Below are 23573 nucleotides of genomic sequence, written 5' to 3'. Positions count from 1 at the left end.
AGACGCAGACGTTTTGAAAAGATAATGAATACAGGACGTGCTTGCAGGGCTAAATGCAATTGTATCTGAGGCATTTTTGACAGACAGCTACTTATGATAGGTTTGGAAAATCTCAGCTTTATTATAATCTACAAAATAAGACACACCCTAATCCCTATTCAGCAAATATAACGATAGAATTTGAATGATTCACCTACTTTATGCTTCTAAATTCAACTTTATATAAGCATGCCTTTTATATTTTAATTGTTTTTTATTTTCAATTGTAATATTTATTTTAGCAAAAAGCGTAAGATAAAGTCTTTTAATTTTTTTAACATATTTATGTTTTCAGAAATACTTAAAGACCAGATTTGACAGAGGTAACTAAAACAACAAATGTACCTGCCAGTAGTATAGTAATACTATTTTCAGACTAAAAAAACAACTAATAAACCGTAACGAAGAGATTTTCTTCCAGTCTGTCTTTGAATCTGTGTATGTATAAGTCTTAATACACGAATCACGTAAAAAAAATCTGCAAGTTTTATTATGAGTCCAATCAATATCCCAAAATTAATAAAAGGATAAAATTTACTCACTCGCATCACCAGTCGATTATTTTAATTGGCGTCGGCGCAGTGTGACACTGCAAGTAAATTTTTTGGCAGACTTTTTCGGGCAGCCTGCTTGACACTAACCCTCCTGGGGCGTATGTATGCTGAAAGGGTTTACGTTGTTGGAATTAATTATTTTTTTTGGACTTATATCGATCGCTTAAAGTCAATATCTCAAATTCTACCCTGCTAAAAATCACACGACTTGAAAAATAAACACACAGACCAATTTTTGATACTTATTTATTTCATATTATAATATGCAAAGAACATATCATAATCAAATTTATAAAGAAAATGATATTTTTGAGACTAAGAGAAGAATTTAAATAGTAAGAATAGTTTTCATTTAATAATAGATAAGCTTCCTTAGAAATAGATGACTGGTCAGTTTCTCTGCGGCGCATTCTGACGCAACCTAACGGGACTAACGGGCCCAGCGGACAACCAATGCGATAAGTAATTTGATCTAGAGTTGAAAATTAATTCGTAGCGGCAATAAAAGTGTTCAATTCAAAATAAACTTCTGTCTGTATATATAGCATGTCATTAATCATAGTTTTTGACTGTCACTGTTATTTGCAAGGTATGTAATAATTCTGTACTTTAACCTTTTCGATTTAAGCAAATTTATGTACAAATTTGAAAAACATTTAAGATGAAACATCTTAGTTTTATTAAAAATACTTTTGGCAAGTGATTTATTACAAAAAATATCGTAAACAAGATTAGACATTTAATTTAAAAACCAATTTAATTATAAGGTCTTAAAAACGCAGTATCTTTTTATGTGTAGCAAATTATTTTCTGACCGCATTTTGAAAGCAAGCGGTTTGCTCCAACCATTCCGTGTTATGGGGGCTTTAACATAATTATGCTTCCAAATACGTTTAGTCCGAGTAAAGTAACCGTATATTTTCTGGAATTATATTTAATTCATAAATGTTTTGTTTTATTAACAAAAATATTGTTAAGATAAAGTAAGAAAGAATTATATGTTCCAAAATTAAAAACAGGTATCTTTTGTATATTTGTTTTTTTTCCGCACAAACTATTAATCCAATTCATATCATGATATATTTTAGCTTCCTGACATATTATTCATATGCGTAAAATATTGTCAGCTTAAATATGAACCTACTGTTTGCAGTCGACTAACAGTATGAACATTTATGAGTGCGTAAGTTACTGTTGAAGGTTTGACATTCAATATACAGCCTGCATTCAGAAAGTCGTTGGGTCAGTATGTGTCGGTAAAGTAATTTCGCAAATAAGGCCATTTCTCTGCATGGTTTCTATTTAATCTTTTAAATTAGTATGTTACTTCTTCTAGATAAAACAGTGATTTTAATATAAACCTCTCTATTATTTTGGCAGTATCGACAGTGTTTTAGGAGATTTGAGAATTTCTACATTTAAATAATCTAGTAACAATAATAGCCCATAATGTCCCAATAGGTTTAAAGAGTAGATTAGGACCTAACTCAACAGGATACTTGAATATATCTCCATGTGTCAGAATTTTATTCGACACATAATTTTACACACAAATTTACTAATATAAATCTTTTATATAAAACAATAACAAAGTAAAAATTTAAAAAAAAAATGTTTATTTAACAAAGAACAATTTCAACATATTTTTTAATCCGTTGGAGCCCATTAGCTAATCCTGTTGCCTGTATCATTTAGCGTTTAACAACATATTCTGCTTTGTGTTGTCGCTCGGTATTTACATAAAATCTGTTTTTTTTTTATATATATTGATCGATGACCTTCTTACCGATTTTAGCCACGGCGCCATTTCTCATAAAATAATAGCCAACCGAGCAGGATGTATTATAGTACTTGAATGTGTGCGTACACAAAGGTACACTCACTACTCCATCACTCTCATTATACGACAGGACGGCAATCGTCAGGACTAGAAACAGTTCAGACGTAGGAACAAGGGCTTTACTTCCTTTCCGAAACAGGGTAATGTAAAGACGAGGCTTGGATATCGCCAAAATATCAAGGTCCCGGGCCTTGATATTTCGGCGATATGGGTTATGCAAGTTCGTCTGGTCAGTTACTCATCACATATTTATAACACAAATATAATAACATCCTATAGGTACTCTATTCCAATCATAACAAAAAAAAAAAACAAATAAACAACATTTGACAGCAAATTGACGCGATATCATTGGTCGAGAGTTTAATTAATCACTATGGAACTTGCGAAAAAAATGCGTTTTGAACGTCGACGAAACTATTATCGAAATTTTGGAAGTAGAATGAAAGTGGAAATAAGTGGTTAAGTGCAATGGTGTTGTATTATAAATAAAGATATATTAATCATAAACTCTTAGCTGCACAAGTATAACTCAGTTATTACCAAGTCGCATGAAATACGTAAATGTACGGTTTGTTTATCTTTTTTCCTACTTCTATCGGAATAGACTATAGTTATATGTGTAGTGGTGAATATTTACCATACATTGGTCCATATTCCATTTGCCTTTCTATTTAACATTAAAAAAAAGACACCCTTGTGAGTTATCCAATTGATTAATGAAGCATATAAACAGAAATGTAAGCATGTTGTATTAGGAGCTAATCTCAGTTCTGTTTATTAAAACCTATATCCGCTTTATCATTTTGTTTAATTATACTTCTTCACAACTAATTAGTCACAAAATGAACTCTAGCCGCGCTGAATAAAAATACTAGATAATTTAATATGGTCTCTTAATTACTTGTGGATAAATAAATGATGTTTATTTTATGAAAAGTTATTCATAAACGTTGCAAATGAAAAGCGTAATAATTAATTTAACTACTGGCATAAATGTTATTTATTTTTTACCCGAAGATTTTGTTCGCTTTGCAAATTGAAAAATATTTTCTTGATTTAAAAGTAATCGTGTTCTTAAGCCTTAAAGTTTTTTAAATGTTTTATAACATGGCAAAACTAAAAATACATAAACTTTTTTACTTTATAAAATATATTCATATCAGTTACAGCTGTTTTGGGGATCGTAAAAACATTAGAATTTAATTTGTAAAGAAGTATTGCAATTTAATTCAATTATTTTCCTCAATAAAAAAGACGTTGACCTCATAGTGGGACAGTCGGCTGTTGTTTTTATACTCACTTTAAAGTGTTCGAACTAGGACAATGTGCACATGTTTTACTCGCATTAGTAAGATACAGAGGCTTAGCAAAGCGTTTAGTTTGTCCTCAAATTTACTCTATAATGACTTAAGCGGGAAAAGCAAACTAGGTCATACCCTAAGCTAATGAAGACTAACCTAAAACTAACGGCAACCGCTTAGAATGTTAGGTCCGCCGTCAAATCTGCTAATGCTATTAACATTATGTTTTTTGGATTTCTTATTAAAAAAAACAACAATATTGTGCCAAAAATTTTAATATTGCATATATTTTTTCTCGTTATTTAAAGCAGTTCTCTCGTTTGAGTCTCTTAAAACGGTTCCAGAGACAATAATAAAACTGGGGTAGTATTCCTACTACAGCGTTAAGAATCAATTGCTTCCCAGACGGAATCAATTGGTTCTCAGGTTGAATGTTAAACACGAATGTCTAATTGGTGTGCTCTCCACTTTCCACTTTGTTCGGAACTGTACAAATTGCACTTCTCTACGCGATGGTACTTCGACCTCTTCGTGCCAAATTGGCTAAACCTTTATTATTAAATTGAACATTATCTTGTCTATTCACATACTTGTTCGAGTGGAGGAAGCCATATGTTTCTATTAAAGTTTAAGAGTTTGAGCTCTCTAATTAAATGAGTGGTCTACATTTTGAGTGATTTAATTTTATTAAACTTTTCGGATCAATTGGGTAATATATATTATGAGTTTGATTTAAAGATAGTTTCTTCTATCATAAATACATATTCTAAACATACAATTCTGTAATTAAATTTAAAATTGTCCTGTGTAATATGAGTCTGTAATTTTTTTTTTTTGGCGTATTTAGCAAACTTTTAGGAGGCTCACCTGATCGAAAGTGATTGTCACCTCCCACACCCCACATCTATATTTATTTATTTATTGTTTTTTTCTAATCATAAATTATTTTAATAACCATCATTTTCTATATGTGACATCTGCTGGGCGTCCCGTGACAGTTAATTTTTTGTTTAAACCAATAGCAGTCCACTATAAATTGACTTCAGTAAAAAAAAACACATGTCTTGTATCAATTTAATTCTACGTTCCCGGTAACGTGAAGTTGAGTAATTTCACGTGCATATTGGCTCAGAACGTTCGAGATTCTTCCTTAATTAAAAGTGAGGTCACTGCCCTGTACTTCCCATATATTGCTACCTACATTTTTCCGCATACACTTCGACATAGGTACTCCGTTAACCTAAAAAGTTTTGAAGTTCCGCAGATACATCGTTTACTAAATGTAAATAGCACGTTGTTTTGGTAACGTATGAGTAGAAGTGTCCATAAAAGTAAGCAATTGGTGCTGTTCGTTGTAACTGAATCTAATGTTGCTATTTAACAGGTTAATTGCCGGAATTTAGCTTCATACAAAAAAAAAAAATGTCTCCCATGCCAGTTATTGTTTTTAAAAAAAAATGTACTAATACAATAAGAAAAAGTAAAAATATTGTTACAGAGCTTATAGTGCATATATAAGCACTATCTATATACCAGTACCCGCGCGGAGTCGTCGGCAGGGCGCAAAGATTTACCAAGGCGTGGCGCCATGAAACTCCGAGCGGAGTGGACTCCCCGCGGAGTCGCTCGGTACAGAACAATACATTAAAAAATATATATGAAATAAAACACAAGAGGTTCTTATAGAATGATTTTTTTTTATTTTCATGAACATGACAATTGTATTCTTAGCAACTATATAAAATAAAAATAAAAACTCAAAAATTAGATAAAATAACAAACTTTAGGGTCCACTATAAAATTATCAAGTAGTAATCAGTAGATTGAAATAAATCAAGATTAAAAAATCTTATAAAATTTAATTCAGACCAGCATGATATGCATCGCAATACTCTTGGTCATTGATAAAACACAGTGATAGCATGTTTGCTTCCGAATTTTTCTTATAGCAGTACATTGCCGACAAACTTTACGTTTTATCCTATGAGTTTTTCGAACATGTCCAGGCGCATCTTTTTTAGTTTCTTCGGTTTTATTTTCTATTTTGGTTAGTCTGTGGATATGTTCCAAAGGAGAAGGAACCAGTGAGGTAGTCGAAACTGAAAAAGATTTATGTGGTAATAACTCGTTTATGATACACATCCTAAAGTCGTACATGTTTAAGCGTTTCACGGAAAACCTATTATACAAAATATGAGAATTCAAAATTTGTATTTGAAATACATGTATAAAAAACTTTTTATACCAACGCAGCGTTTTTCTTTCGCAAGGATAGTATGACAACATTTGGTCCTGCCTATCAATGCCAGACATAAATCGGTTATAAAACGCTAAAGCTTTTGGTTTTTATTTTTTAAATTCCCCTTTTGTTGGTCACTGTTCTCTCTCCCTTTTTAATTTTTGTGCTTACTATCTCAGGATTGAATTGACGTTTTTTTCTCAGAGTTCCTGTACAGTAAGTCTTGTGAGTAAGCAACTTTACGGCTAAATTATACCCATTATAGAAATTGTCCATATATAAAGAATGGCTTTTTCCAAGAAAATCTTTCAACAGGTGTAACACTACCTTTTTTGTGTGCCCTTTTCCACTTGTTATATCGGCTGACCCTCCATACAGATGCAGTCTTAGAACGAGGCCATCTGGTTCTGTCAGCATGTACAGCTTCATTCCGTATTTATGTCTTTCGTTTTTCACATACTGTCTAAAAAATAAACGACCTCTGTAGAGAATCATACTTTCGTCAAGGGATAATTCTTTCTGAGCACATATACGACTATTCACCTTTTCATTAAATCTTTCGACTAATTCGTCGACTTTGTTCAATCCCCCTGTTGATGAGCTGGAAAAATTCAAGCATCTAAACAGCAACAAAAACCTATTCCGTGACATATAATGTCCGAAAATAGGAATGTTAAATAATCGATCCGTTTTCCAATAGTCCGTCAAACGATTAAGACGAATAATACCCATATGCATAATTAAGCTAAAAAATACCTTAATCTCCGTGTATACACGCTTGTGTCTTTCCAGTCCGTTATTCTTGATTTTAGCGCAACTCCTGGCTTCGTCAAAACATCAATAGCATGCTTATTAGTTTCCTGTACAATATAGATCAGAAATTCATCATCAAGGAATAAACTCAAAAAATGTATTGGTTTTGATTCTATAGTTACCGGCACTTTCAAGCCGACGTTTTCCGTAAAGTCGAAAGTCTTCATACCTTTATTTATTGTTGACCAAGGTACAGACGGCCTTTCTCCCGTTCTTTGCCCTGGAGACAGTCCAGGAGCATTTAGTGATGCCAAATCCTGCTCAACTTGGAGAGACGCTGACGATTGAGTCTGTTCATCTTCTGCGACAGAGCACTCGGCTTGACTATCTTCAAAGTCTGTATTTTCAGAGTCTGACGACGACGAACAAGTTGATCCTGGTTGATAATCATTGGAAGACGAGGAACTAAGTCAGAGTCAATTTGTTCAAGTATCCTTATGACCTTATGAATCTTGAATTTCTGTATTTTTTCTTCGTAATGTTCCAGCACGTGGCAAGCTAGAAGTTGCAGGTTCTTTGTTTTCTGATGTTTCGGGTGAAGAAACAAACACAAGACGGCGTTTACGTCGCTGTTTGCCAAATGATGAACGCGGAGTTTCGGCGTCCATGGTTCTCTCAAAAAATAGTGAACTTAAAAACCAAAATAATTTTACGATCTACGCTAGACCATAGGCTCACGCCGACCGCAAAACAACCGTCCACTTACAATGCTGGCGACATACTTAGGCATAGAAATGTAACAGCTAGTCACCGCCGCGCGGAGTCGTCGGCACTGTTACAAAATTCCCGTTAACTCCGCGCGGGGATACCGGCATTCAATCAGTTAAAACGCAAATTAAATGAAGTACTTTTTTTATTTTGCTTTATTCATCCTTATTAGGTCTATAATGAAAATGACTTTAAAAATGCCATTTAAAATAGTGATTAATATAAATATTACTTATAGTACTTTCCGCGCAGTCTAAACTTTTTCAATAATAATACATAATATATTTAAAATTCCAACGAAAAATTGCTCTAAAATTTTAGCCATTTCATACATTTCAATACCAAAATCACTTAAAGAATTCTTTCAAAATACATGATATCAATTCACAAAAAAAATATATCAAGAAATACAAGAGGATATTCGCTCGACCCTTTAAAAATGTGATAAATAAATCTTGGAAAAATACATATATATCATAAAAAGATGGAAGTAAAATCGTATGACACTGAAACAGTGATTCGTTACGAAGAGCCGGAATGGAATCGAAGGGCCCTCATAAATAACGGATATGCCACACCTGTCCCCGGAATAAGTGCTTTTGATGGAATATTTTTGTGTACATATTTCCTACTTATCGATCATGGAAATGATCAAATTTTTTTGCTGAAATTCTTTTAGTTGTAGTTGTAGGTGCGTGGTTAGTATTCTTGAGTATATCAAAAAAAGACAATGAACAGTTTATTGTTCACACTTATAAATATAGCACAGCACAATAAGTCTACATACACAGAAGATATAGTCAATAGGATAACAAAGCACGAGCAAACAAACAAAAAAAACAAGCAACGAACGTAACTAAGGCGTAAGTGAGTGCAACGCATAATATGGAGCAAAGCAGTGCGCATCGAGCTCGAGATCCCACTGAGTCTCCGCGCGCGGCGTTGCCGTTGACCGCTAGCTGCCGGGGTAGGAGGGCAGCGGCGGCGAATGAGCGAGGCGCGCGATCGTACGATCGCTTACGTATCTAACTAATATCAAAGATTATCTTCGCACGGCTGGAACTTTGTTTGTTTGTTGAATTAATTTTATACAAAATAAAAATGATATATATATATATATATATATATTACACATTTATATTTTTTATATTTATTAAAACAATGAATGTGGCGGGACGCCACAAGTAAAATTACATATAGTATACGTATTATATATATATTTATAAATAAATCGAGAATTAATTATATAAATTTACTAATAGCTAAAGCCTCTGATTATATTTCTTATTAATAATTAATGTGTACTAAGATATTAAATAAATATACATTACCTAATAATGTTACATTTTGGCAACTTACAAGCGTATGTTTTATCAATTATTCAAATTGGAAATGTTCCGTAGTTACCACTTGAATCTTAATCGAAAACGTATAATTCCTTGTGCTTAATTAGTTTTTACAACTCACCTCGTTCTCAAAAATAAAGGAACATTCTATGACGAGACGAATAACGAATTCTGAAATTGGTCCTGGAATTGTGAAAAATTCTGCCACGTGTTTTTTCAACGATTCGTATGGAACAAGTGTCCCACACACTCTAAACCTTCATCTCGAGGGGCGAGGAGACATTGACCCAGATATGGGACATGTGAAGGTGGTTATTTTACTCAAACTTTCTTATATTTGTTCAATATAGAATTACAATTAAACTCAATTGTTGAAGATCAGAATTTCATCAGAAGAAGATTGAGAAACAGAACCTCCAAAAGATGCCCATTCAGTTTGTAGATAGATACAATAAAAAAATATTTTTAACGTGAAACGACGTACGTTTCACGTTATCATCTAAAATATCGTTAGTTTTATAATATACGTTTGCACAGAACACATAAATATACCAAAGTATTTCAGAACACATTCTTCTATTCAACTCGAACTCCTGTTGTAAGCGTATTCGCGATCCCACAATAGAATATCAACCCGTAATAAGCTATTCACTTGCCCACACACATAGAACTAGATGCGAAAGTTCTAAAATCATATCACATAAAACAGCGATTATTTTATCCAAGTAATACTTGTACCGTTAGCTTCATTACACTAACGTCTGTTGAAAGAACATTAAAATGTTAAACTTTACGAGTGTAATAGTAAAGAGCAGATTTCGGCAATAAAATGTTTAAAATAACTAAAGACTTTTATTTTTAATTCATTTTCCGTTATTTTTATACTATCAGTACATAATTAATTCATATTAGGTAAGATTTGCCATATACTTGGTTTTCAATATTAAATATTATAATCAATATTAATAGTAATATATATTAATATTATAAATGCGAAAGTAAATCTGTCTGTCTGTCTCGCTCTTTTACGACCAAACCACTGAAACAAATTTGATAAAATTTACTATGGAGCAAGTTTGAATTCGCTTGAACATAGGATACTTTTTATGCGTATCAATTGATGACCAACCTTAAACCCCAAACTAAGCCGGACGATAACTAGTTTCAAATAAAATTCTTAACATTTCGTCCACATAACGCTTGAAATATAATCCAAAATAAAATAAAAAAAAGTAAAAAAATAATACAAATATGTTTCCTTAAAATTTATTTACACGTAACTTCCCTAAAATTAGAACATTTTAATTATTTCCTAATCAAAATATTCCCATTGACATATAACAATCATTGAAAAAAATATGAAAAATGTATCGGCTTCGTAATGACGACCTCCGTGGTCGAGTAGTGTGTACACCGGTTTTCATGGGTACGCCACTCCGAGGTCCCGGGTTCGATCGCCAGCCGAGTCGATGTAGAAAAAGTTCATTAGTTTTCTATGTTGTCTTGGGTCTGGGTGTTTGTGGTACCGTCGTTACTTCTGATTTCCATAACACAAGTGCTTTAGCTACTTACATTGGGATCAGAGTAATGTATGTGATGTTGTCCAATATTTATTTATTATTTATTTAATGAAGTCGCCTGTACTTACAACATGTATTCACAGCCTTATGTATAACAAAAAAACTATTTGACGAATGACCATTCATCGTAGATGGTAGCACGTGCCATCGACACCGTCGGCATGCAATAGAAGTAACGGTTAGTGACAATTTGATTTCTCTGTGCGAATTTTTAATTCAATAACAAATATAAATTGGATTTTATTGTGTATAGACGTACATACCTAGTTCTGATAATTCCATTTTTTGATAAATCTTTTTCAATATGTTTTGATTACATTTCAGGCACGTTTCTCTATTTGTATTAATTCTCTGTATAAACGAGTCGCATTAAAAATACCGATCATGTTTTTCATCTGTCTGGGATGATAAATAAATGTAGATTTTCCAATTATTTTTTTTGACATTTTTATATATTGGTAGGGTACATAATAACTTGTATTAATAATTCATCTCGTGCTCGGCGGTGAACAAAATCTGCACGTGTCGAATGAATTTCTGGCACATGGACATCTACAAACTTGCATCACAGCGTTGCAGAAAACGCTCCAAAACTTCATCTAATTTGAAAATATGCCATTGTTCAACTGTTACGTTTATATAAAAGGGTCATTTTCCAAATTTATTGTGTCTCAAATTTGTGTTATAAGTAATAAAAAAAATGTCTTTCCGCTTTCTTTTTAAAAATAATGAGATTGTAATTACAAAATCTTGTTCCTTTAGATAAAGTTTTACATTTGTTTAGGAAAATTTCTGAGCAGTTACATTTAAATTTCTCTTTGGCAAGGTTTCGGTCTTCAAGTTGAAACTCGGTACAAATGTAACCTCTTTAGACACAAATGTACAAGATACCCTACCGGAGATTTAAAAAGTTCTTATTAAATATCTTCTTTAAAAAAAATTAGAAACATTCGAATTTTGAATAGGAAATAACGGTGAATTAAAATAATTCAGTTTTATAAAGAAATGACGTAAGAATAAGAACATTGCCCTATATTGTTTACTACCATCAATATAAACAGATCTTCGTAACTCTTACAACAAATGGCATAGGTGCCATAATCGAACTACAACTTGCAATTACTGTGACAGTATGACGCGAGAATTCTGAATTGAATGGACATTGTGATCGCATTATCAGAATAAAAGTAAATCAAAAATGGCATGTCCGTTGGTAAAACTGCACTTAATTTTACTTGGCGGTAGGGCATGGTGGTGGTTAAATGAAACAGTGTAATTGTTAACACAAGGGATATAACTTCTTGGTGGTGACACATTGGCGATGTAAGGCATGATGTATTTAAATAATTTAAAATACATATATACATCTAGGTATTATTAGAAACATATTAGTTTTACTATCTGTAGAGGTATTCGGTGAGACCAAACTGGAAATACACCGCAGACGACGTCCGTTAAATGTCACAAAGTAATATGCGACAGTTATAATTATAATATTAAACGGACATTTAACGGATACACACATAAAAATAGAGTATCCGTAAGTCGGTTTTCGAAATTTCGAATGAGATATGAAGTCAGATCTTTCAGAGTAATACTAAAGTTGCCCTTTAGCGCTTTTTATTTTGTTGATGTAGTTGATGACATTTCTTAAGAATCCTTTGTTCTAGAGTTGTAGTAAAACAATGCACGTATGAGCCACGCGCCAATGATCGAGTCATATATTCTGCTTATCGCCCAGTTATCGCGAATTGAAGATTCCTAGAATAAAAATTACCATCTCCAAGCGCTTCTCGAATGACAATGAAGACTACGTTAGGAATTTAGTTATTTGATAAAATGATGACGGCAACAATACGTGTTAAATGGTAATGTATATTACACTTAATTACCATATTATTGTAGTCTAAATCTCATTGACGACCAATTTAGATATATTTAGCGATCTCGAATACCCCGCTCTGAAGCAACGTCGTTTAACGTCTAGTTTCTTAAGTGGAATTTACGGTTTATTTTAGTCTCTGATAATAGACAGCAAATTTATTTTAAAAAATATTTTAAGATTAATGAAAAATTGTATCATGTTTGTGCCTTTGCCTATTTATTAGTAGGAAAATAATCTCTTTTTTTTATTTATGCCATAGTTACAATGATGTAAGTTTATTTCTCTAGTTTTATATCTAATGAAATGAATGAAATCAAAATCAAAATATTCTTTATTCGAGTAGGCTCATAAAGACACAGAGACAGTAGAAATAAACGTAAAGCTACCACCGGTTCCGAAAGTAGATTATACCCGAGAAGAACCGGCAAGAAACTCAGTAGTTCCTGTGTTCCATCATTATAATTACAGTGTATGTACAAAGAACAATATTTTTTTATATATCCTGCCTAGAAATCAATAAATACTAACTCCACGCTTTTTTATCTTTAATATAAACTTATATTGAGTAATATGCCTTATTTATCACCAATGAAATGAATGATATATAAAAATAACCATCGTACATAACAGACATCCAATTGAATACCCATTTTATTTTTATCATAAAAATTTCGTATGTATCCCAATGATATATAAGAACTTTATTAAACTTTCATCATTAAAAATGTCTACCAAATGCTGCCTCCACGCAAACGTGAATGAAATATTACCAGTAGGCAGAAACTTTCTCCATGTTCCGCCGCCGTTTCGCTCCGGTATCGTGAACCGTATCAAGATGAAACGTACGGGGACATTATTACCACATTTAAAGACATTTAGACGAAAAAAAAACATGAATGTACTCCAAACACATGATATAAATAGCATATTTATTGAAATATCTGCTACATAATTTTTAAAATTATTATCTTAATCAAATTGCCCTTACGTGATTCGACGTTAAAGAGTGTATACTGAATACGCTATCCTGCCATCTTATGAAACGAATAATAAAATGAATTTCAAAATCATTGTTATGATGGTATTGTCTGATTTCAGTCACGTATGTACTATTGTACATACGCGCACAAGTGCACTGTCTTCATCTATTCGAACGGCAATCCAACCCAAAAGGAAAGCTTCCGATGCTTCACTTCCGAAGTTTCCTAGAACTAGTGAGAATTGTAAATATTTCCTAATAACCTCATATGTTTAATTGGCCAGATTTATCTGATCTGTAGCCTTATTAACTAACTGCCACTAAGCAAACCTGGTAGTTAGTTTATTTATAGTTCGTTTAGTATAATAATTACGTAATACCAGAAGTTCTATAAATTATTTGGCAGATATCCAGACATCCTTGATCTAAAAAGGCTACTGAATAAAAAAATAATACAGACGTACAATTATATCTTCGTACAAAAAAGAAAAACTACATAATCTTTTTAAAAAAAATCTAACCCCTGATGTGAATTCCAAAGTTAGGCTATGTAATCATAGGACTAAACTGACTTTATTGATTATTCAAGTCTCAAAGGGCTCCCTTTGAAAAATTACCTGTGTTCAGTCAAGCTTTCTTTGGGGCGAGGGCTGTTAGAAAATTTAACTCCCTAGACCTGGCCTTTAGAAATAAAACTCCTTATTTAATACCTGAATATTCGTGTCATTAAAACATTTTTATAATTTTCACAAACTTTTGTCAGTATGATTGATCGGAACTTTAAAACTTCATGAATGTACTTTCCAAGTGATTGACAAATTACGGGTTCTCTGATCAATATAACGTGAATACCAACTGAAACTCCGTTTTTTTTTTTTAATTGAATGAAAAATTCTGACCATGCTTGAGTAAGAAAGAAATTGATAAATGTGTATCACTAAATATAATTTAAAAAACTCGTTATTATATTTAATAAATATTATCATTTTTAATTTTCCCGTTGTAACGTATATTCGAAAACCCACGGTAACGACCACTTATATACGATAAAACAGTTCCTACTATAGTTATAATAGTTTCTAATTCTATGCAGATAATGAATTTTTCATACGCCGATCAACCGCTTGCAATCTGTAAAATAATGCGCAATATTTCATTAATAAAAGTTTATATGTAGATCCACTAGTACAGTCATCGGCATAATTTAACAACAAAAACTGATTTCTCGTAAACATCGAACGGTTCATATACATTTACTTTTATTTTAACATATAATTTGTGTACAATTATACTACTTATAAAAATTAAATATTTTTAATAACCGCCCAAAATAAAAGTAATAAGAATTATTTAACACCAATAAAAACGTAGTAACGTTTTTATTGAGTCTATATGGGATACTACTATCTCATGAACCTTATATAAACGAAAATGAACACTTAAATATACAAACATGCTGAGACTGAGGGCTATAAAAATATAAACACACCCCGTCGCTTTATTACACAAGTATGACTAATAAAGTTTTACATCGCTCAATGGTAAAATCGACTTCCACTCCTTTTGTGTAAATGAATAATTCGTATTACGAGACCGTAAAGATTGTTTTAGATTGGTTCAAAGTTAGGTTGAAAACACACGAGCCAACCACGTAACAGCGTTCGGGCGCCGTGACGCGTGCTGTCTGTAAATACAAATATGAAACTTTGTACTTTGAGGAGCAAACTAAAACGCATAACAGACGTAAACTTTCGCATGGAAGAGAACAGGAGACGTAGGTTGTTTTAACTCGAGAACATGACTAGTATTTTCTTCATACGAGTATGTTTGAATTGATTAAATTTTATTTTATATATATATATATATAAGCTTTAATATTACAATTCGAAATATTTTTATTTATTTTTACCTAAAACAAATTTAACAGATCACAATAAAAAATAATATTCTATACTATGAATATTAAATACGTATTACCGTTAATTCATTAAGTGTGCATGTGTGCTTATTTACCATAATTACTGATTAATAAATTATTCCAACTACTCCGTTCTATTCCTGGAAATAAAAAGTTCTGTTCGTTCCATAGAAGGAAAGTTGCGTCGCACTGCTAGCCTGTCACTGCAGTGACGACTCCAGCACTTTTGATTGAGGCTCTCAACACCAAGGTTTATCTACTGCCTGCTTTAGTTATGATATGCTATCAATGTTATTTGATACCAAACGTTTAAGGTATATTCAAGCGAGCTACCATTCTTACAAATAAAACTTGTGCCGTTAACGTATATTGCATATCGAATCAAATAGGTGTAATAAAAAGTAACAATTAATTTTTCATACTTTAATTAAAATTTATTTTGAATAAAAACTCTTTACCAGCCAAATCAAGTTTCAATCAATCATGGCAAAGCTCGTAAAAATATAAAAAAAAAAAAACATTCATAAATCATCAGTTTTGGGCCTAAAACTAAAACCTAACAATAATTTTCTATCTAGTAATGAAATAAAGAACATGACTGCGCTAATTGCCTTATTTATCTACATGTGTATTTATTCTGACACAGACATATAAACAATGTAACTAACAGTACTAGTATAAGCGCCCTTTTCTTAATTCGCCAAGTTCCACCCGCGGCGCCTCTCACGTCGTAAAGTAGTTAAGTTAACACAATAAAATGTAACTCTAAATTAGCTAGTCGTTTTACAAGCAATAAATTTAATATACATCCACTAGGGGGGCTATTCAGACTAAAAATTTTAAATCGGCGACAATTGCCTTACTCGCACGGGGAGGAAACAATTTCAATAATCAACTTCGACTGTTATTATTGACTTTGCTACCCTAAGCTTAAACTTGGATCTTGTTAAATTTGATGTCGTTTTCTGATTATTTAAGTTATCTTGATGAGATAAGTTTGAAGGAAATATTACGTAAAAAATAAATTATTATTAATACAGGAAGAAATGATGATTTTTATTTGGTGGTAGGGTTTTGTGCAAGCCCGTCTGGGTAGGTACCACCCACACATCGTATATTCTACCGCCAAGCAGCAATACTTAGTAATGTTTTTCGGATTAAAGGGTGAATGAGCCAGAATAACTACAGACACTAGGGACATAACATCTTAGCTCCCAAGGTTGGTGGCGCATTGGTGATTTAAGGAATGGTTAATATTTTTTACAGTGCTATAGTCTATGAGCGGTGGTGACCACTTACCATCAGTTGGCACATATGCCAGTCCGCCTGTCTATCTCATAAAATAAATAATGTGTATATACTATACTAATATGAATAAGATAGTGCTCATTACTGAAATACTTTATACAGGTATCGCGTATTGAAAATTATATAATTAAAATTAAAGTAACATCTTTTAATATTATACAGGCTTATGCCTCGTCTCCTCTTAATGAAAACGTTTGGAAGGTTTGGATAGACATGTAGATTTCCTCACGATGTTCTCCTTCAACTCCGGTTATGAGATGGATTATAAACACAAATTAACACATACGAAAATTCAGTGCTGATTGGCTAGATTTGAACAATCCATGTCACTGTTACTGTTACTCAATCAACTCGTTCTATATTTATGTATAGATATATAATAAGATACACACATATACATATATACGTATGTGTGTATTTCATAACACTCGAGTTTCCTTTATCAATACAGAAATATTGTACGAAATATAGTTTATTGTTCTTTTCTGCGCTACGAACCAGCATTTCTCTAAAATATTCTTTTGTGTGCCATATATGATTTATTATATTTTATAAAATGATGAAACATGTGCAATCCCTTACAATTTACTACTGAAAAGATCCATTCAAAAATTCTCGTACACATTTTTACCGAAAACAATGCACAAAAAATAATCCAGTTTTATTTCTATAATAAAATAAATAACACTATATTTTGGTTCGCGATTCTTGGGTATTGGTCTATGGCAATTTTCTGTACTATAATAGCTACATAAGAAAATATAAAATACGAATCATATTATACATACATCGAGAATTACTACATGAGCATTTAAACCTACTTACTTGCACAATTAAAAAAATATATGTCACTTACCTTCCTTCTACTTACTTGTGGACCCTCAGACTAGGAATACTCTTCGTTTCTTCAATATACTAGATTCTTACGTTGGAATTTCGATTACAAACTTGTAACCCTTTGAAATAATATTTTATTAAAAAATATATTTTAGTCAAAATTTTAAACAAGAAATATTTTGAGATATCTTAATTGATGAATAACTTTCACGTGACTGAAATATTTTATTTTTTATAGTATAGCAAATCAATACCACAAAATAAAATCAACTAGTTATGAAGCATTTTCCTCAGCAATGTTTCTTGTAGGCAAAACGAGGTGGTTTATTTAAACACGTGCTACGTGGCACTCGTTAAACTTCAATAATGAGTTTAATTTAATTCGACTTAATGGAAAATATTTTTGATAAATAAAATATAAAATAAGATTTATAAGTTTAATCAAATCGTAATTACGCTTCAAGAAGGAGTTTTGTTCATAATCAGAAATGCTTATAAAAATTTAAAAATTATTAAATTAATTATTGTTGTGAGGGTAAACTTTTATTAACGGTAAATGTTATTCTAACTGAAATAATTTTATAGCAGTGAAAAGTCATAAGAAACGAGTATAATAATAGTAACCTAGTAAATCATATTTGTACAATAAAAAATATGCATTTAAAACAAACAGTTCCACTAGCATAACTAAACATTTATATTTAGATTTAAGAGGTCACGACTTCCTGACGTAATATAATTTTATTTTAATTAGGTATTCATTTAATATTTTTTATAGATCCTTCAAGTGATTTATTGCATTAAATATTTTTTGAATTCACTTGTATTTATTTGTAAATCGGTAACACTCAATATCGAAAATAAATTAAAAGAACCTACATGGAAAAAAAATCTGTTATTGTTCTTGAATGAAATTAATAAAGTAACGAAATTACAGGTAGACATTTGACACTGGCCCACAAGAAAATATAAAATAAGTTTTCTGAAATTTCGACATTGAAATCCTTAATTATTTATTTAAATGAAAACATTAAAAGAGGCATCTCTTAAGAGATGAACCAAAATGAAAAATACTAGGATTAAAATATTAATGAAAAAGAACAATTTGCTTGAAGATTCGTCGAATTAAAAATAATGAAATATCGCTTGGCAGTACACAGTTTCGTTTTATTTATTACAAGCTCAGCATTAAGTAGGCTTGCAGCTTGAAGGCTTTTACACCATATTTAGTTTATTCGTTTTGCATTGATAAAATAAAATGTGCTAGTTTTATAACACATAGGCTAATCATAATTATTTCTGTTAATAAAAAGGTAAAAATGAAACAAATAATCGCAGTCATAAACTTCATTTATTACATGACTATACAAACATCAGCCATATTTTATTAAAAACTACACAATAATTTACAGTCTTTCGAATTAATACTCATAAAATTATCTATCAAACAAAATGCAATAAATATGTTAAGCAAATCGAACAGAAATGCGAAATTTGGTATCGTTATTGTACAAAAGTTATAACTATACAAACACTATGAGGACTATTTACAAATGGGACAATAATTACATTTTATTCACAACTAAGCAAAATTTTAGCAATGCCTATCATTACATGAGATCGTTCTAGGCTTTTTAATTACTAGGCTCTTTAAACCAGGTACGTTTGAACTGTATGATGTAAGACCACGGATTGCGGCTGATTGTGACGACCTTGGAAATCATTGGATGAGTAATCCGAATCTATAGTGGAATATATGTGCTCCGACAGCGGCCTATCGCAAGGAGAGCGCTCCGCTGAGTTAGCGGATTTACCACAAAGCGTCTGACAGGTGCTATTTAAAACAGACGCGTCCATTGTGTATGTGTTAGAGTTTCTCCCATAATTAAGTCTTTTCAACTTGTGACCGCGTCGCTTAGAGGAGGGCATTGCGTATCGTAATCTTTCCCAAAAGCGTTTCTCTTTCCACGTTATCTCCAAACCAGTTTTGAAATACGATTTTAATTCCGGATCTCGCGCAACGAGCCCTACAGCGACTATTATTAATTTATGGGGATTTTTTCGCAGCGCTCTCTGTAAAGCTTGTCTGAATTCTACTTGCGACCATTCTGTTAGAATAAAATTTTTTGATAACACTACTATAATACGCCTCGAAGCTTCCGTCGCTTCGACCACTAAATCAGGAAACTGAGCATATGTAGCTTCAAACTGAGGCACGTCTCTGTAATGTAGACAGAGATGATAGGAGGGGTAGCCATTTTCGAGCTCCCGAGCTAAAGATTCTATGACAAACTCTTCATCCTTAGGACTATAACAAATATAAGCGTCATAAAGCTTATCAGCATCGTTAAAAGCTCCCGCTAAGGGAGAGAGCTTAATGCCGCAATTTGAGTACAACCACATTCTGCAAGCGTATCTAAATGTAAATACTAACGCTAATATTAATAAAATAAGCATAAAACCAGTAAGAGCTGAAGCCAACAATGGTATATTATTAGAGACGAAGAACGCGCTTATAATTGATGTATCGCTTATTTCACTACAAACAGTTACATTTAAATTTAATGGCTTCTTTGCTGGACTCGTGTTGTCATTTAAGCACCATAGATTATGAATGTCTATTACTTTTTCGACATTCTGCGATATGTACATTAGGAAACCTTGTAAATATTTACAATTACATGACCAGTAGTTGTTACCAACAAACAGCGTTTGCAACTTTTTGTTATTGTCCAAATGCCACAAGCCGTAGTTTACGAGTCTGTTTCCATCCAAGCGTAAAACTTCCAAAGCAAGTAAAAAGGAAAAACTGTCATTTGAAATAAACTCGATAACATTATTTTGAAGATACAATTCTTTTAAGTTACTCAATTTTGAAAATTCGAGACCGCGTAAATATCTTATTTTGTTATCATCTAAATGTAAAATCCGTAAATCGTTTAGGCTACGGAATGTTTCGTTTTTTATATTATTAACACTGCTTGAATTTAAATATAAAACCATTGCTTTATGCATTGAATTAAAAACAGATTCGTTTAGTACATTATAATTATTACCATCTAAATATATATGAGTTGCACCATTCGGAAAGACCCGCGGTACCGCATCTAATTGTTTCACAGAACAATCCACGACATTCGTGGTTTTCGTTGAATCGTGATAGCAAGAACAATTATTAGGGCAAACTGTTTTACAATTACAAAAACTGAAGTCGCAACAATGACAATCTTCAGGACAGTAGCTATCATATTTACACAAAAAATCTTTAGTATGTAAAGAACTAACTGGAAGATATTTGACACCGCGTACATATGATTCTTTGCAAATAACGTTCTCTAAATCCATTACTCGTGGATATTCCCGAGAAGTAATAGAATTGATAAGTAAAAGCCATTTCATAGTACAATCGCATCTAAAGGGATTACCACTTATATAAAATTCAGGTAATGCTTGTTCATCGACTCTTGAGATGCGCAAGCTATTTATATCCAAGCTTTCGATTTCATTGGCATACATATCGACTCGAGTCAAATTGTTCTTCTCGAAGAACGAATCTGGTTCAATGCTCGAAATAAAATTATTATTAATAAACAATAATTCAACACTATTCGGTATAGACATTTTATTTAAAGTGACTATACGATTATGACTTGCATCTAAAGTTTTAACGTTTAAATTATTTTGAATTTTGTAATAATTACCAAGCACTTCGATGAAATTTGCATGAATATCGAGCCATTTTAATCCTGGTGGTATGAAGGCGTAGTCAAACCATACTAGGTGATTTTCGGAAAGATTTAACCATAATAACTTCGTCAGTGACACGAATACCCCGTTTATATCAGAAACGAAGTTGCCATCTAATCGAACGGCTTCCAATTGCACGTTTCTTTGAAAGGTTTCGGTTTCGATTGACTGTATTTTATTTTTGGCCAAATTTAGTACTTGGAGACTAGGTAGACCCCAAAACATTCCTGAAGTGAGATTTCCAATTTGATTGTCGATTAAACGTAACCCGGTCAACTGGGATAAATTTTGAAACGAATTGTTTGAAATTTCTGTTAATAAATTCTCTCCCAAGTCCAACGACTTCAAGAATGGTAATTGCAAAATCGCCTCGGGAACTTTCGTCAATTTATTAGAACTTAAGTCTAACTCCTTCAAGTCAGAACAATTTCTGAATGCGTTTTCAGCAACATACGATAAAATATTGTTGTTCAAGTTTAATTTATTCAATATAAAAAGTCCATTAAACACATGGTCTTCAATAGTCCGAAGTTTATTCACTGCTAAATTTAACGTATGTAAATTAAACAAAGGTGAAAAAGCATTATCTTCAATAAATCCAATTGAGTTATTACTTAAATTAAGTATTTGCAAAAAAAATAAATCCTTAAACATGTTTTGTGCGACCCCAGTGAAGGCATTGTGTGACAGGTCGAGTACAATTAATCTTATTAGACCACCAAACGTTTCAGCTTCTATATGATCACCTTTCAATTTATTTGCTGAAAGATCTAACACGACCAATTGTTCCAGTCTGTTAAATAACTTTTTAGGCATAATCTCCAACTCGTTGTAACTTAAATATATTTCACGAATCTCTCTCGTATTTTGAAATAAACCTTCTGGTAAATAATTTATAGCATTTTCAGATAGATTCACTACTTTTAGCGACAGTAAGTCACTGAAAACTTCTCCCGGCAATTCGCTTATTTTATTGTTTTGTAGAAATAGTTGCGTTAGTCTTCGTAAATGCAATATTTCAGAATCAGCTGGCAAGGACATGATGTCATTATAGCTTAAATCAATAGTCTGCAGAGTAGATCCACATTTGTGGCCGAAACCTAATTCATCGACAAACTTGATTTTGTTACGAGTTAAGTTAAGAGAAATAATATTTTCCAGTGCACAAAACAGGTCCGACGGGATCTTTCGTATGTTGTTGTATCCCAAATCCAAGGTATGAAGTTCTCTTAATCCATTAAAAGCTCCTAAAGAGAGATCCAACTCTTTGTTATGGCCCCATTTGTTGTTCATGGAACGTAATTTTAGAGTCTTGAGACCTCGCAGGCCCTCGAAGACATTACCTGGAAGACGAAGAATTTTGCAATCACTCAAAGTGATCTCCGTCAAACCTTGCATTTTTCCGAAATAATGATCCTTCAGCGTGCTCTCGAGAAGATGCGAGCCGCATCGGATCGCAAGCCTCTCCGCGCCATCCGAGTGCATCGAACCGATCACATCCCGGTCCGACGACAGTGTCCGTACATTGCACTCCACACAGTTCTCACCGGGCACTCGGAAACAACCATCTGCAGCGTCTGGCGCTTCCGTAAGCGCCGCGCCCATCACCAAACAAAAGAATATCACGTTAATTATCATTTTATGCTGCACTGTGTCCATTTCATTTTCACTTGTCAACTCGTTTTGATGAATGAAAGTGTGGTTCGTATGTCGCGTGCGGTCATATTAAAGTTCGGGCACCGAGTAGTATGCGGATACGATTCGATAACAATGAATATGAGCGTAGTAAATAGAGCGGTTCGTGGGAAGCATTGTGCACGGTCGGTGCGGACGCGATCCCCCCGCGGCGGCGAGCCCGCGACTGCCGCGTACAATGAAATGCCATGAATGCGCGCCAGCTTGTAGGGAACAGACCGCACCATCGCATTTCTAATGCCGCATACTAAGTAACCCCCGTAGTTTTCGACTTCTGTACAAAACGGAAACCGTTACGTGACTTTGGTTCAATTTGTAAGATATTCCTTTGACATAAAATTAGGTTATAAATATCAACATTTAACTAATAATAGATATATACATAAAACTTAATTTTTAAATTAAAATAATTGACCATGTAGGATGCAAGATTAAAAAAAAATAATAATTTATATTAAGATAGAAGCTATACCGGCGACGCAGATTTCCGCCGTGTATAATTTCAAATAAATTAAATAAGATAATTAAAATAAATAATAAGTAATGCATAAAAAAATTCAAATATATATTATATAATATCTATGTAAATGTATGTATCTTTAAAACTACTTTTATACAAATCCACTGAAAACGGCTGAATCAGATTTTTTTCCATTCATTCAACACTACACGTGCCGGGCATAAAAAATTTTAAATAAACTAGAATCAAATATGCTCATAATATATAAAATTAGAGCCTACATTTGCACCTACTCAAACTACTCATAAGAAATGTATAATT

General features: G+C 32.5%; 2 protein-coding genes across 2 annotated transcripts in view; both read right to left on the bottom strand.

Moving 5' to 3' along the window:
- Positions 1 to 2091: 2091 nt before the first annotated feature.
- The window catches only part of LOC113400868 (uncharacterized), a 49360-nt gene continuing 27878 nt past the window's right edge, over positions 2092 to 23573 (bottom strand). The window contains exon 2 of the mRNA XM_026640542.2: positions 2092 to 2102. The gene's annotated coding sequence lies outside the window, so the exon portion shown is untranslated. The remainder of the gene's footprint in view (positions 2103 to 23573) is intronic.
- LOC113400893 (toll-like receptor 7) lies at positions 18683 to 22970 on the bottom strand. Its single transcript, XM_026640568.2, has one exon. The coding sequence runs from the start codon at positions 22754 to 22756 to the stop codon at positions 19001 to 19003; it is 3756 nt and encodes a 1251-aa protein (XP_026496353.2). The 5' UTR covers positions 22757 to 22970; the 3' UTR covers positions 18683 to 19000.

Source organism: Vanessa tameamea, chromosome 11 (genome assembly GCF_037043105.1).
Source record: "Vanessa tameamea isolate UH-Manoa-2023 chromosome 11, ilVanTame1 primary haplotype, whole genome shotgun sequence".
In the NCBI taxonomy this organism is placed as follows: domain Eukaryota; kingdom Metazoa; phylum Arthropoda; class Insecta; order Lepidoptera; family Nymphalidae; genus Vanessa; species Vanessa tameamea.
This window is presented reverse-complemented; position numbering and strand designations above follow the sequence as displayed.